This window comes from Lissotriton helveticus, chromosome 3_2, assembly GCF_964261635.1.
Source record: "Lissotriton helveticus chromosome 3_2, aLisHel1.1, whole genome shotgun sequence".
Classification (NCBI taxonomy): domain Eukaryota; kingdom Metazoa; phylum Chordata; class Amphibia; order Caudata; family Salamandridae; genus Lissotriton; species Lissotriton helveticus.
The window spans coordinates 466,391,586-466,405,145 of NC_136062.1; the positions used below are offsets into that span (position 1 = coordinate 466,391,586).

General features: G+C 40.7%; 1 protein-coding gene across 1 annotated transcript in view; it reads right to left on the reverse strand.

Annotated features, from left to right (window-relative positions):
- The window catches only part of LOC144826406 (embryonic protein UVS.2-like), a 146,805-nt gene that overhangs the window by 23,884 nt on the left and 109,361 nt on the right, over window positions 1-13,560 (reverse strand). Inside the window, exon 8 of the mRNA XM_078684718.1 lies at window positions 804-931. Coding sequence (XP_078540844.1) covers window positions 804-931 — 128 coding nt within the window. The remainder of the gene's footprint in view (window positions 1-803; window positions 932-13,560) is intronic.

Consider the following 13,560-nt stretch of genomic DNA (forward strand, 5'->3'; position numbering starts at 1 on the left):
ATATTAGCTCACGTGCAGTAAAGGATGATGAGTTCAGATGAGAGGGCAGAGAGCATTTTTAGATAAAGTGTGTTCACAAAGAAGAGAAGATACAGAAATCACATAAAGTTAATGATGCTGATATATGATAGGAATTGTGCAAAGTAAATGAGAATACGGGTATGTATTTAATTGGATCACATGAAAAGAATTCTGGGAACACAAGAAGGGAGGGAATGCTATGATCACATTAATGAGAGAACACTGTGATCGCATGAAGGGAGAGGATAATATGATCACATTAACAGGAAAATGCTGGGAACACATTTAGGAAGACAATGCTACTATCACATGAATGACTCGATGCTGCGATCTTGTGAAGGAGTCAATGCAAGTAAAATATTCTGAAATAAAGTGGAGATGGTGATACTATTTTCACCTTGGAGAAAATAATGTGGACAGACAGGCAAAGAGGAAATAGATGAAGTTGGGATCACATAAAGGAAGATTCTGCGATCACATGGAAGGAAGTGATATTAGATCACATGCGGGAGAGGAAAATGAGATCAGATGAGAGGGCATACAGAATTCTAAGATATAGTTTGATCACAAAGAGGAGAGGATACAGAAATTACATCAATTGAAAGATGCTGATCTATGATGGCAGTGCCGCATAGTAAATGAGAATGCTGGTATTTATATAATCTCCGGGATTGGTGGATGCCACCTCGTAGCAGAAGTAATGACCCTGGGATGCCATAGCAGAGGAGGAATATTGAGCAAATTACAAATATCCAAATTATTCATCGAAAACTGCTACTTACTACAGTCATATAGCCGGTTGATTTTAGCCAGATCCAAGTTGCTGAGACCAACTCTTTGCCCAATTTCTGCATTAGGATTTTTTATGGGGACAATTGTTGCCTGTCCAGTGGTCTTAGTGAATGCATACCTGGGGGGAATAAAGTCACATTCAATATACCTTCAGCATCACATTTCGTAGATTCAGTATGCATGCTGGTGCTCTGCTATAGGCTTGAGTCTGGTTTATTATGATTTATTTAGAAAAATGAAAAAAAATTAAATCTTCAATTCTTTACTGACTTGACCACATCCAACCTCACATTCGCCCACTGTCCCTATTGCCCTTCTTGTGTTAGACCATTTTGTTTGAAAAGTGTGGTAGTTATATATGTTCCTCAGATTGTCGTGTATTTCTATAGGTTCTGATTCGATCCCCCTATTCCTGACCCTATTCTGGTTAAACTTACTAGCTAGTTAACTAACAGTCAGCCCATGAGGCAAGAAATCCCCCATGATGCAGATACCGTTATCTGACGCAGTCACACTACGGCACAGGAACGTGTTATCTGATTAGGTCATAACGCTTGAGATCTAATTAGACAAGCGATATTCCTCCAGCCCCTGATAAGGCATACGACGTTCTCATAACAAATCAAACCTATGACAACCTGGATAATCCGTGCGGCCATTGTTTTGATTTCACAGAGAACTTTAGTAAAGAATGTGCTAACGAGCAAGTCGTATGACATCTTTATTGACGTACCTATGTCCATCCTTACGTCAATCTCGGCACCTTTAAGGTATAAATATTGCCGACCTTGCCCTATGCAAACACACGCGTGGTGACAAGACGGAGCAGCCATACTTGCCGAAGCCGAGAGCAGAAGCAGACCCCGCAGCCAGCAGCCCCGCCTTCCTGACGCGCTGAGAGACGCGCTGCTATCTCAAGCCGAGAGACCCAGCACCGGCGCTTCTGGGCAGCCCTCGCAGGCAGCCTGGAATATCGAGAGCAGAGAAAGAGATACCATTCCTCATTCATCCTAAATTCCAGGTACAGAACTGAATAACCCCTCCTAGAGAATTCTTTAGTTATTCACTTGGCAAAAACAAACTTAACTTAAACTGTAACTTTCTATTCCCGCCCACGCATTAGACTTAGGTCAGGTACACGGGGTAGGCGTATTTAGAAACACCAGTTGAGTACGTTTAGTCAAATGTATATGTGTATGTAAATATATTTTAATCATTTTAAACATCATATGGCTCAGAAACCATATCAATGTTTTTACAGTATTATTTTATACTATTGCTTCTAATGTATGCACTTTACTTAACTATAAGTATTGCAATAATATCGATCCATTTCTCTTGTACGAGAAAAGAGACTGATCAATAAATAACATCTTTTATTGAACACGCCCGTCTCTTCCTTTTCTCTACATTCTGATGAGACTAAGAATGCACGTACTGACTGAGTAAAATAATTGCCTTGTGCTCACACGACTCTTGAGATTGACTCTTGATTAGGGGAGAGCAAAGTTGTCATGTTCTATGGTTGTCAGAAACTAAATCCCTTCTTGTCTAATCAGGGGAGTTAATCCTTCCTTGAACATTCGAGAAAGTTTCTAGCGAACTCTGAGCTTAGCTGGCAAACCCAAAAATTAAGTCTAGTATCGACAGTAGTAGACCTAGTTAACGTCTGGTCTAGGCCTTTACTGCTGTAGGTACTATTCCAATGCGCAGAGCCTATTGGGAAAATAGGAGCTACACTACATGGCGCCCAACGCGTTTGGAAAGGGCGATAAAACTAACGTAAGACATTTAGAGTAACTCAGTCGTGCTTTCTCACTCAGACCCCTTTTCCCAAATACTCCAAAGACGTCTGGAGTGGGTGAAAGGTTATTATATCCTCCAAAACCTCGCAGGAGGGAACTCCTATGTATGGTTCTTGGTCTAGTCAACGTTGAAGGATAAAACAGTTCCAAAATATTGTGCACCTAATCTCTGTTCCCATAAAGAAACCTGATCTGCAAATAAAAATAATACCATCCTGTCAGTAAAATGGGAGACAGTGATGGAGAACGAGAGGCAATTAGATTAGCTACTGAAATAGCAGATGCTGATGCTACCATGCAAACAGCAGACCCGGATATAATACTCATCCAGGTCGCCAAAAGGAGATCTATAACCTTAAAACTTATAGAAAATGGACTGACACCTAGAGGTGGCACAGTCATATTCGTAATTGAGGCACACGAATATCGGCAGACAGAGGTATACTATACATGGATACATTTTCCAGCAGCAAATGCTGTAACAAAGTACTTCCACTATTACAAAGTAGAGGAACCTCCTGAAACGTACACTCCTTTCGAGGAGGTGGAAGTACCACTCAAATTCCAAGAGCATTTGCTCTTATTTGATGGCGCCCTAAAACATAATAATCACATTACAAGGCTCGGTCCTTTAGGAAGACCAGGAGCAACGTGGCCGGTCTTAGCCGGATACACACCACATCCAGACATCGACGAGATGACTGCACCAGAGCTATTAATACAGCTAAAACAACTACTAAAAATTCACAGACAATTAGTTCAGTATGTAATGCGGACTTCAACAATTCAGCCAGCGATTAAAATTCCACAGCTGACCCCTCACCAGGGGAACACAAATAAAATCACACCACAGAACATCCAATCCTGCCTAGGTAAAGTTCCAGCTAAACGGGAACAGATACCATTCTGGTTGGCACAGAAAATCACCCAAATAGAGGCGGTGTTTCCTGACACCACCCCGCTGGAAAAACACAGGATTCTGACTATATGTCTCCCAATGGGAATCGCACCACACATTGAGGACTGTGACACTTGGGGTACAGTCTTTGCTTCCATCTATACAAAAACGCACGGTGTTCCATCCATTTCGGTAATACCAGATGTGCTTAAACAAATTCAAGATGAATACGGTCCAGAACCTGCTTTAACTCTTGGTATGAAATTACTAAAAGACTTCAAACAGGTTTCGGCTATATTACTAGCCAACATAAAGGGTGAAGCAGCAAACGTGGCGATCCGCCAGAGGTTAAAAGAGACAGATATAGCAGACCAACCAGCTGAAATTGCCAGAATCATAGAAAAATCCTATGAAGAACTAGGCAGAGATAGTCTAGGTGGAATACCAGTAAAACCGCAACTGACTACAAGTCCAGAAAAAATATTTTTTAATAATAATTCACCAAAAAAGAACTGGGATGGAAATAAACAATCCAATCCTAAAGAAAAGAAATTCCAGTCCAGAGGAAGGTCTCCTAGGCGAAGAGAGAAATCTCCAAACCCGAGACAAAGGTCACCTCAGAGTGAACCCTCTGGGAATAGATATAACCTTAGAAATAGGGATAATATTAAAAAACCTGATAGATATCAAGACATTGATACACGTCCGTCTCAATCTTTTCAGAATTCCTCGCAGAAATCGGAAAGAAGAGGACGATCAGAAGAGCACGCCAAGTCCAAAGACAAGGAACCTGCTCAACTGAAAAAGAAATCACAATTTCCAAAAAAGAAGGTAGCCAGTATCAAGGTAGTTAACAATGCCGAGAATACTGAGGACACAACTGAAAAACGGAGAATGGGCTCAGACAATGCTAGACAGCGCAGCAGAGGTGAGCATAGCTCGCAAAGTCCTTATGAATCATCTGGAGACAGTGGACACGAATGAATACCTTCAAGTGGAAACTGCAGATACCAGAGTTAGCAAGCCCCACAAAATATACGAGATAACATTACGTATAGAGGGAGATAAGACTAGGAAAATAAGGGGACTATTTTGGGATAACCTATCCAAGGGCTATGACATCCTTCTAGCTGAAAAAGACTGGCCACCAGAGTTTGTCAGGGAGTGCCCTCATGGCGAAGAAGTAATTATGCCTGCCTTCTCGAATCAAATACCGATTCATAAAAAATATACACTTGCTAGAAAGTGGGCAGTGGCCTTAGCACCTGCTTTATATAAAAATCATGTAGGATGGGATGAGGATTCTCCTCCTCACAAAGTCCAGTTAAAATCACAACCTACTGCACAAAGGCAGTACCCAATTAAGCAAGAAGCTAAAAAACAAGTAAATGAAATACTAGATCAGCTAGAATACCAGGGGGTGATTGAAACTTGCACCTCACAAATGAACAATCCTTTGTTTCCGGTCTCCAAACCAGACAATTCGTACCGTCTAGTTTTGGATTACCGACACCTTAACACATGTTGCAAAACTTTTGCAGTGCAAAACTCACACAGTGCTGCACTAATGAATAACATAGTGCGCAAAAAATACAAAACAACCTTGGACATCTCCAATGGATTCTTTTGTCAAAACATAGCACCAGAGAGCAGATATTTAACTGCATTTTCAGTAAATGGCACTCAAAAACAATTCTGTCGGTTAGCCCAGGGGTACAAGAACAGCCCGGGGGTATTCTCAGCGAGAGTAACAGAATTACTACAACTATATGATGATGAAGCATTATCTTATGTCGATGACATTTACTTAACAGATGATGACTTGGAGACTCACTTGAAAAGAGTGAACACCATAATACTTGGTTTCGCTGCAGAGGGTTACAAATTCAACTTCAAAAAGTCCAGAATTGCCCATCTGAAAATCCAGTACGGAGGATATGAATTATCAAGTATTGCCTGGTTAACAGTCTTTTAAGAACTAGAAGAATTAAAAAATCTAAAATATGAAAAAACTTATCCTCTGCCAATCGACATTCTGCCTCTACGACATTACGCCTGTGTAATCTATACAGACGGACATGCTCAACCCTCCGTTTGGGGAGAACATGCATACAATCCCACATGTGAGATTACAAAAGAAGTGTGGCACGGAGGTAAACTAAGACCTCTATTAACAAAATCACACTCAGTAGAAACTAATTCAGAACTACAAACTGAAATATTAGCTTTGAAAATGGCGCTAGATAATGCGGATCGCGAATTCCCGACACTTATAGTGTCAGATTCATATTTCTGCGTCAAAGCATATAACAAGGATTTGCAGACCTGGATTCAGAACGATTACAAAGATGACACGGATGCACCAATAAAGCAGAGACTGCTCTGGGAACAGGTAGCTCTTTTGAAAAAAGAACTACCAAAGACTCACGTGACACACTCACTGAGTCACCAGCGTGATGGCGTTCACGTTGTAGGGAATTCATTGGCTGAAACAGCCGCAGCGGCAGCCAGTAAACCGGCTCCCGTAGATCGAAAAAAGCGTACATTAAAATACATTGACGGCGAAACAGTGCTGGCAGTAAAAACGTCATCAAAAGGCGACTGCTCGGCGTTACCGATCAACTATCCACTCAATTACACATACATCATAGATGCAAACTCCATTCCTTTTGCTCGAATCCCTGGAGTGGGGGATAGAGTGATTCCAAACATGGACAGGAGAAACTTGTTAATCGCAGACGCACACATGGGCGAGGGTCTCAGACACCTTAAATTAAAAGATTCTCTGGAAGAATTACAATCACGGTACTGGTGGCCAGGCATGAGCCTGCACTACACCATGTTTGTAAAAAACTGCCCAAACTGCAACAGAGATCGCAGTGGGGAGAGAAGCAGTTTAATACCTCGTCGTATCAAGGCAGATAACATCACCACTAAAAAGAATGGCTTGCGATTAACATATACAGGCTAGTTCCCACTTATAATGTAGATCCACAGCACTCGGCTGACGTCCGGACTGTTATACAAGATTTGCGAGTCTAAATGGCATATACGCTAAGAGCATGCTACGTTCGACCATTTTTTTTTCTTTTTCTCAGGCAATCCAGCCTGGGGGGGGGAAAGAATGGCCAAATGAGCACAGCCCAGCGGGAATCTTCTCACTTCCTTCCTGAGGGTATGGGATGGTGTAAAGAAAAAACCAAGACAGAAAGCAATCTATAATAGAAAGGATATTAGGTTCGGGAGCTGGGTGGGTCAAACATCTAATAAGTGTCCAACGTAGTCTAAATAACTTGCCAAGAAATTCTCTGAAGGGATTCAGTCCGTACGAATTATTATTCGGAACTAGGATGTTGATCTCTGACCTTGATAGTCAGACTTCAGTGGTAACAGAAAAAAGCTTTGATGTCAAAGACCGTTTGGCTATTTTGCAGGACTTAAACAAAACAAGAAAAGACCTGAGCAACATACAGTTGAAAGAACAGCCAACGACCACTGAAGAATCACCACCTGTCCCAGCAAGACCTGTCTGGATTCCAAAAGTCGGGGATCTAGTCAGGGAGAAGATCGCGGTAAAGAAGGAATTTGGGCCTTCTTACAGAAAAGCAGTTCCTGTATTGTCTGTCAACGGGACAAGATCAGTTGTACTACCGCCACTTGCTGGAAAAAAGGAGAACCGAGTTGTATCCATCGACCTGGTAAAACCACAACATGTGGCCGATAACCAACAGTAGGCCAAGTGGACTCCCAATAAGTAGCAGAACACCAAGGTTTGCTACCAGTACAGAGGTCCTATCAAAGAGGCTCATCACATTCGAAACGCCTACAGAAGAACAACAAGGACTATGCAACAATGCAATAGAACTTAGACCTCTGAAAACCCAAATAAAGACATTTAGCTGAGACACACCAATCTATACAGAAGTACCAAGTGAAAATGCAAGAAACAAAAATCCTGAACCAATTGGAACAATTGACAGAACTGCATCCGGTTACTTCATCAACTTCGATGATTCCTCTGAAGGCTTCAGCGAACAAAAGACACAGCCATCATCAAAATCCTTTAAAGACAAAGCGAAGGAACTTTTGAAACAACTGAAAGAAACATATCTAGTTTCTCCATGGATTGAATTTTGGGTGGGTTTTGGTGCATTTATCCTCATACTTTGGCTCATCATGGTATTTACCTTGGGACGCTTCATTGAGGGAAAATATGCTAAAATGGACACAGCAAGTCAGAACATCAACTTGGTCCTCAAACCACACACATCTTCACACGTCGAGAAAAGAGAACTTTCTTCAGAACTTTCTTCAGCCAACTTCACAGCAATTCCAATATCTGGTGGGGTAGCCTGGGACAACACTGACTATGAAATTTATGGTCCGGTCGAGATCCTGAAATATCCACACCAAATCAAGATCTCCTTGAGTGACTTTGCAAAACCAAACTCATTTGCTGATGATTGGGACTTTGAAAGTATAAACAATATGATGTCTGACTTAGTAATGTCTGCTAAATTTACAAAACATGATTATTTGCAGGGTTCTACAAATTATGACAGCATGTACTGCTATAACCATTATGGTAACCATTTCTTGCATAAATCTGCACAACCTAGAAATGTTTTAAATTATAATCAATGGGAACATTGTGCTACACCTCCAAAAGGGAGCTCTAGAACCGTGTATGGCAAATATTCATATTTTTCAGGTTTTAACATAACTAATGCTGAAACATTTTATTACAAATTGTCAAACAAGACAGGGATGAAAACCATGATAACCAACACAAAATTGATATATTCAGATTCTTTCTTTGAAAAAATGAATACTTTTGGATTTGATTATTGGGACAAACATGTTGATTTGAAAAGTGTTTGGGGTACAAAAGAATGGCAAGTACAGGGTATAGAAGCTTTGTTTAGAGCCTGCATGATCCCAGAACAAATGATATTTTTAAATGACACCGTTCAACAAACCACCTGTCTTGGCTTAGCCAAAATCAAAGATTTAAATAACCTGTCTATTCCAAAGCCAACAATGTTTAGCAATAACTCTGAAACAGATGAAGAAATAGACATAAACCATATACTTAACCAAAACAGAACACATCCTGATTGGAAACAATGGTTGATCTGGCCCACAGATACAAATAACTGTCAAGATAGATTCCTGAATAAAACACAGGGTTTCAAAATGAACAGGCCAGACCCTAGATATCCCCAAAGACATCACCCAGGGATAATAACAACCTACAGTGTGGGCAAATTATGCCTTCAATGGCTACAAACTTCCACACTGCCTGAAATTAAGCAACACCTAACTTTACTTACTGATGGTGCTGACTTGCGTGATTTCATAATGGGACCACGCAAACAGCGTCAAAAGCGTTTCATAGCAGCCTCTGTATATGCAGCATACAATGAGGCCTGGAAGGTTACTCAAATTGAGACAGCAGAAAGAATACGGGAAATTGACCGTATTAATTTGGAAAAATCACTTTCTGTAGTGGACAATGGGTTAATGACTCTGTCCTCCAGAATTTTTTCATTGGACAGCATTGTGTCTTCAGCAATCGATATATTATCGCAAGACTTACTGTTATTACAACATGGTCAGTCACAATTGCGTTCTATTGTACAGCTTGGCTGGACGTTACAAAATCTGCGTTCAGGCTATGTGCCTTGGCGTTTAATCAACACAACGTCACTATTTCAAATCTTTAACCTTACTGATAGACAGATCGGTATGGCGCAGAAGGGTGCTGATTATACAATCTTGAGCATTGAAAAACTAGAAAGATTACCGTTGACAATGTCAGAACGACCTGTCAGTGAATGGATAATCCACGGAATCATAAATATTCCAATCTCAACCTTCAGGTTTCAATACTGCCAAAAATATATACAGGCTGGCATGTACGAGAAATTGGGAAAGGGGTACCTTAAAACAACATGGAACCTGCCCTATTCACATGCATGTGTCAGTAACAAAGGACAGAAAGTGTTTCTTAGTGGCAACAATTGTGCTATGTCACTAAGCGGCACGCTTCTGTGTAACGGTATTAGTTTGCACGGAGCCTGTGAAGGGAATTCATACAACCTTTCATGTCACCAGCAAGGCGCACCTGCAACTGAAATAGAACCATTCTTTCAAAGACTCTATAATGGGAGTTACATTCTTATTGTAGACCGCAGATGCTGTAGTCTTATGCCCGGGACTCCTTATCTCGTCACTACGACGGCGAAGGTCAAGTGCTGTGGACGTTCTTTGTTTCCCAGCTCCTTTCCAGACAGGGAGGCAAGGGCATGGCCCAGTTTGAAAATTACTTCTATTCGAATAGACACTTTAAGCAGAATGAAAACAGTGCTTCTTCAGACGCCTACAAGGCTCACGTCATCTAAAGAAACGTATGATCTACAAGTCGCAAGGACGACTGCAGAGATACATACATTATTATCAACCAATTCCCCCGTACATTTCGCGGAAATCCTGAGCGAAATCTTAAATATTTCTGATACCACAGGGGTCTCAAAGGTATTTAAGACAGTATTTTCGATGGCATTAACACCATTCAAAGCCATACTGGGTATTTTTCCAGACTTCGTCCATTCGATTTTTGGCGGACTTCCCCTGATCCTAGGACTAATTGCGGGAATCCTATTCCTAGTCCTTATTTTTCGTTATGGCAACCCATGTCACAGATCAAACTCTCGCGACAATGGAAGATACGATCCTAGCCATTGGATACCGGGACCGGATATCAAAAATCATGGGACTATCCCGGCTTAGAGACCTAAACATGACTTGGTTTCTATCATTTCGACCAATGTGGCAAAGGTGTGTTTTACCTGTACTAAGGTGTCTGCTATGCGGAGAAGAATGCGTGTTAGACACCTGTCTGACGCTACAATCGGATGCGCCGGTGGATGCAGATACACTGTTGGTTCCTACCAAGGTTCACGCACTGTGCTGCCCTCAAAGGCTGCCAATTCTGATGACGGCATTCCTGGAATCTTCACCACTGCGATTGAAGAGTAGTGAAGTTCAAGATGAAAGCAGCATCGAACAGGTACGACCTTCTGTCAGCAATGCAAATCAGAATGTCAATGGAGACAATCATGCGCATGAATGCATGGTTACCCCTATTTCCGACTTAGAGGAACTTTCCCATGAAGCTGTTGACAGTTTTTTCGAAAGCCTGAATGATATGATGTTCTCTCCGGAACAGAAATAGAGACTTTTGAGTAAACTCGCACACGGCGTTCCCTGAATTCGGCCTTCAACTTTAAAAATAAAGTCACATGAACAATTACAATCCAGTTCACGGACAGCAACTTTTTTCAGCAAGCCCCTAAAATATTTTTCTATATATTTTTTCCCGGGACACTGATCTTCTGCTTAAAGTAAGAAACTATTCCTAGAGAACTAAGATTTCTATTTTTTTAGATACTTTATAGACTTTATAGACTTTAGCTGCCCGCTGGTATGTTCGCAATAGATTTTATGTGATGAAATGGTTTCGACTTTTTTTCTGTATAGCCATATTAAGAGCCATTTCATGTGTATTTCTCATATACCAACAATCAATAATGCATAACAATGCGTGTTCACTTTTGCATCTAATTCATAGCTTAAGTGCATACAATATATATGACTGCAATTTTTCAGTATATTTGAAAATTTCGAAATGCATTTATGTATTTTGGGGTGGTAAGGTATACACTATACTCTATAGTATGTTGTACTATGTTATACTATGCATAGATTAGTAGATATGACCATAGTTAGCGTGGAGTGGGTGTCGTGTATTTCTATAGGTTCTGATTCGATCCCCCTATTCCTGACCCTATTCTGGTTAAACTTACTAGCTAGTTAACTAACAGTCAGCCCATGAGGCAAGAAATCCCCCATGATGCAGATACCGTTATCTGACGCAGTCACACTACGGCACAGGAACGTGTTATCTGATTAGGTCATAACGCTTGAGATCTAATTAGACAAGCGATATTCCTCCAGCCCCTGATAAGGCATACGACGTTCTCATAACAAATCAAACCTATGACAACCTGGATAATCCGTGCGGCCATTGTTTTGATTTCACAGAGAACTTTAGTAAAGAATGTGCTAACGAGCAAGTCGTATGACATCTTTATTGACGTACCTATGTCCATCCTTACGTCAATCTCGGCACCTTTAAGGTATAAATATTGCCGACCTTGCCCTATGCAAACACACGCGTGGTGACAAGACGGAGCAGCCATACTTGCCGAAGCCGAGAGCAGAAGCAGACCCCGCAGCCAGCAGCCCCGCCTTCCTGACGCGCTGAGAGACGCGCTGCTATCTCAAGCCGAGAGACCCAGCACCGGCGCTTCTGGGCAGCCCTCGCAGGCAGCCTGGAATATCGAGAGCAGAGAAAGAGATACCATTCCTCATTCATCCTAAATTCCAGGTACAGAACTGAATAACCCCTCCTAGAGAATTCTTTAGTTATTCACTTGGCAAAAACAAACTTAACTTAAACTGTAACTTTCTATTCCCGCCCACGCATTAGACTTAGGTCAGGTACACGGGGTAGGCGTATTTAGAAACACCAGTTGAGTACGTTTAGTCAAATGTATATGTGTATGTAAATATATTTTAATCATTTTAAACATCATATGGCTCAGAAACCATATCAATGTTTTTACAGTATTATTTTATACTATTGCTTCTAATGTATGCACTTTACTTAACTATAAGTATTGCAATAATATCGATCCATTTCTCTTGTACGAGAAAAGAGACTGATCAATAAATAACATCTTTTATTGAACACGCCCGTCTCTTCCTTTTCTCTACATTCTGATGAGACTAAGAATGCACGTACTGACTGAGTAAAATAATTGCCTTGTGCTCACACGACTCTTGAGATTGACTCTTGATTAGGGGAGAGCAAAGTTGTCATGTTCTATGGTTGTCAGAAACTAAATCCCTTCTTGTCTAATCAGGGGAGTTAATCCTTCCTTGAACATTCGAGAAAGTTTCTAGCGAACTCTGAGCTTAGCTGGCAAACCCAAAAATTAAGTCTAGTATCGACAGTAGTAGACCTAGTTAACGTCTGGTCTAGGCCTTTACTGCTGTAGGTACTATTCCAATGCGCAGAGCCTATTGGGAAAATAGGAGCTACACTACAAGATACTTTGAAACTTGAGTGCCTTACAACAATCCAAAAATCTAACTAAAATAAAAATGTAATCCTACTAGCACCTAGCACACTTGTTGACTTCTTCCTGTCGAGCCCTGGAGTCTGGACCTAATATCCCCTAATAGATCAGTCTTCAAGAAATCCTTGTTCAAAGAAAACGTTTCTGAAATTTCTACCTTTTAATAAATTGGTGCAGAATCTATGGCTCCAACTATCCCAAGTTTTCAAAGGTTGTTATATCACCATATATATTGAGCCTTTGTAAAATACATAACATTTATAGTTAATCCATCAACAACGTTACTGTTGGGGTGTTTTTACCCTAAACATTGTGTTTTTCACAAATACATTGATTTCGGACATTCATGGATAGCACCCAGTCATTTGGCTTCATAGATAGTTGAGTTCACAAACCTGGATCCACTTTAATGTTTGTAAGATGCTCCATAGACTAATATTCCTTCTACAAATATTTGAATGTGACTCACAGAAAAGTTCTCATTGCCCACTGGGGCTGAATTGTTTTGATAATACCATGTCCTTTCTTAAAATGGAGTAACAACTACGTAGGTAGATTTACCATGAATGTACACTATTCAATGTCATGACTCTTTGCAAGGACTTGTCTTGTTGCCCATATATACATTGTGGAAATAGTGCACGAGGAGTGTCTCATGTTGGCTTACTTGCACATGATGTTGGCGTTTTTCACTCTATATAAAAGGACAATTTACATTATAATTTATCAAATGCATTTTCTGCAACATGTGTATGTACTATAACTTTATTGAGACACACGAGGGCTACCAGCTGAAGTATGTTTTCATGTTTATTATTATGCACATGTAATCAGCACT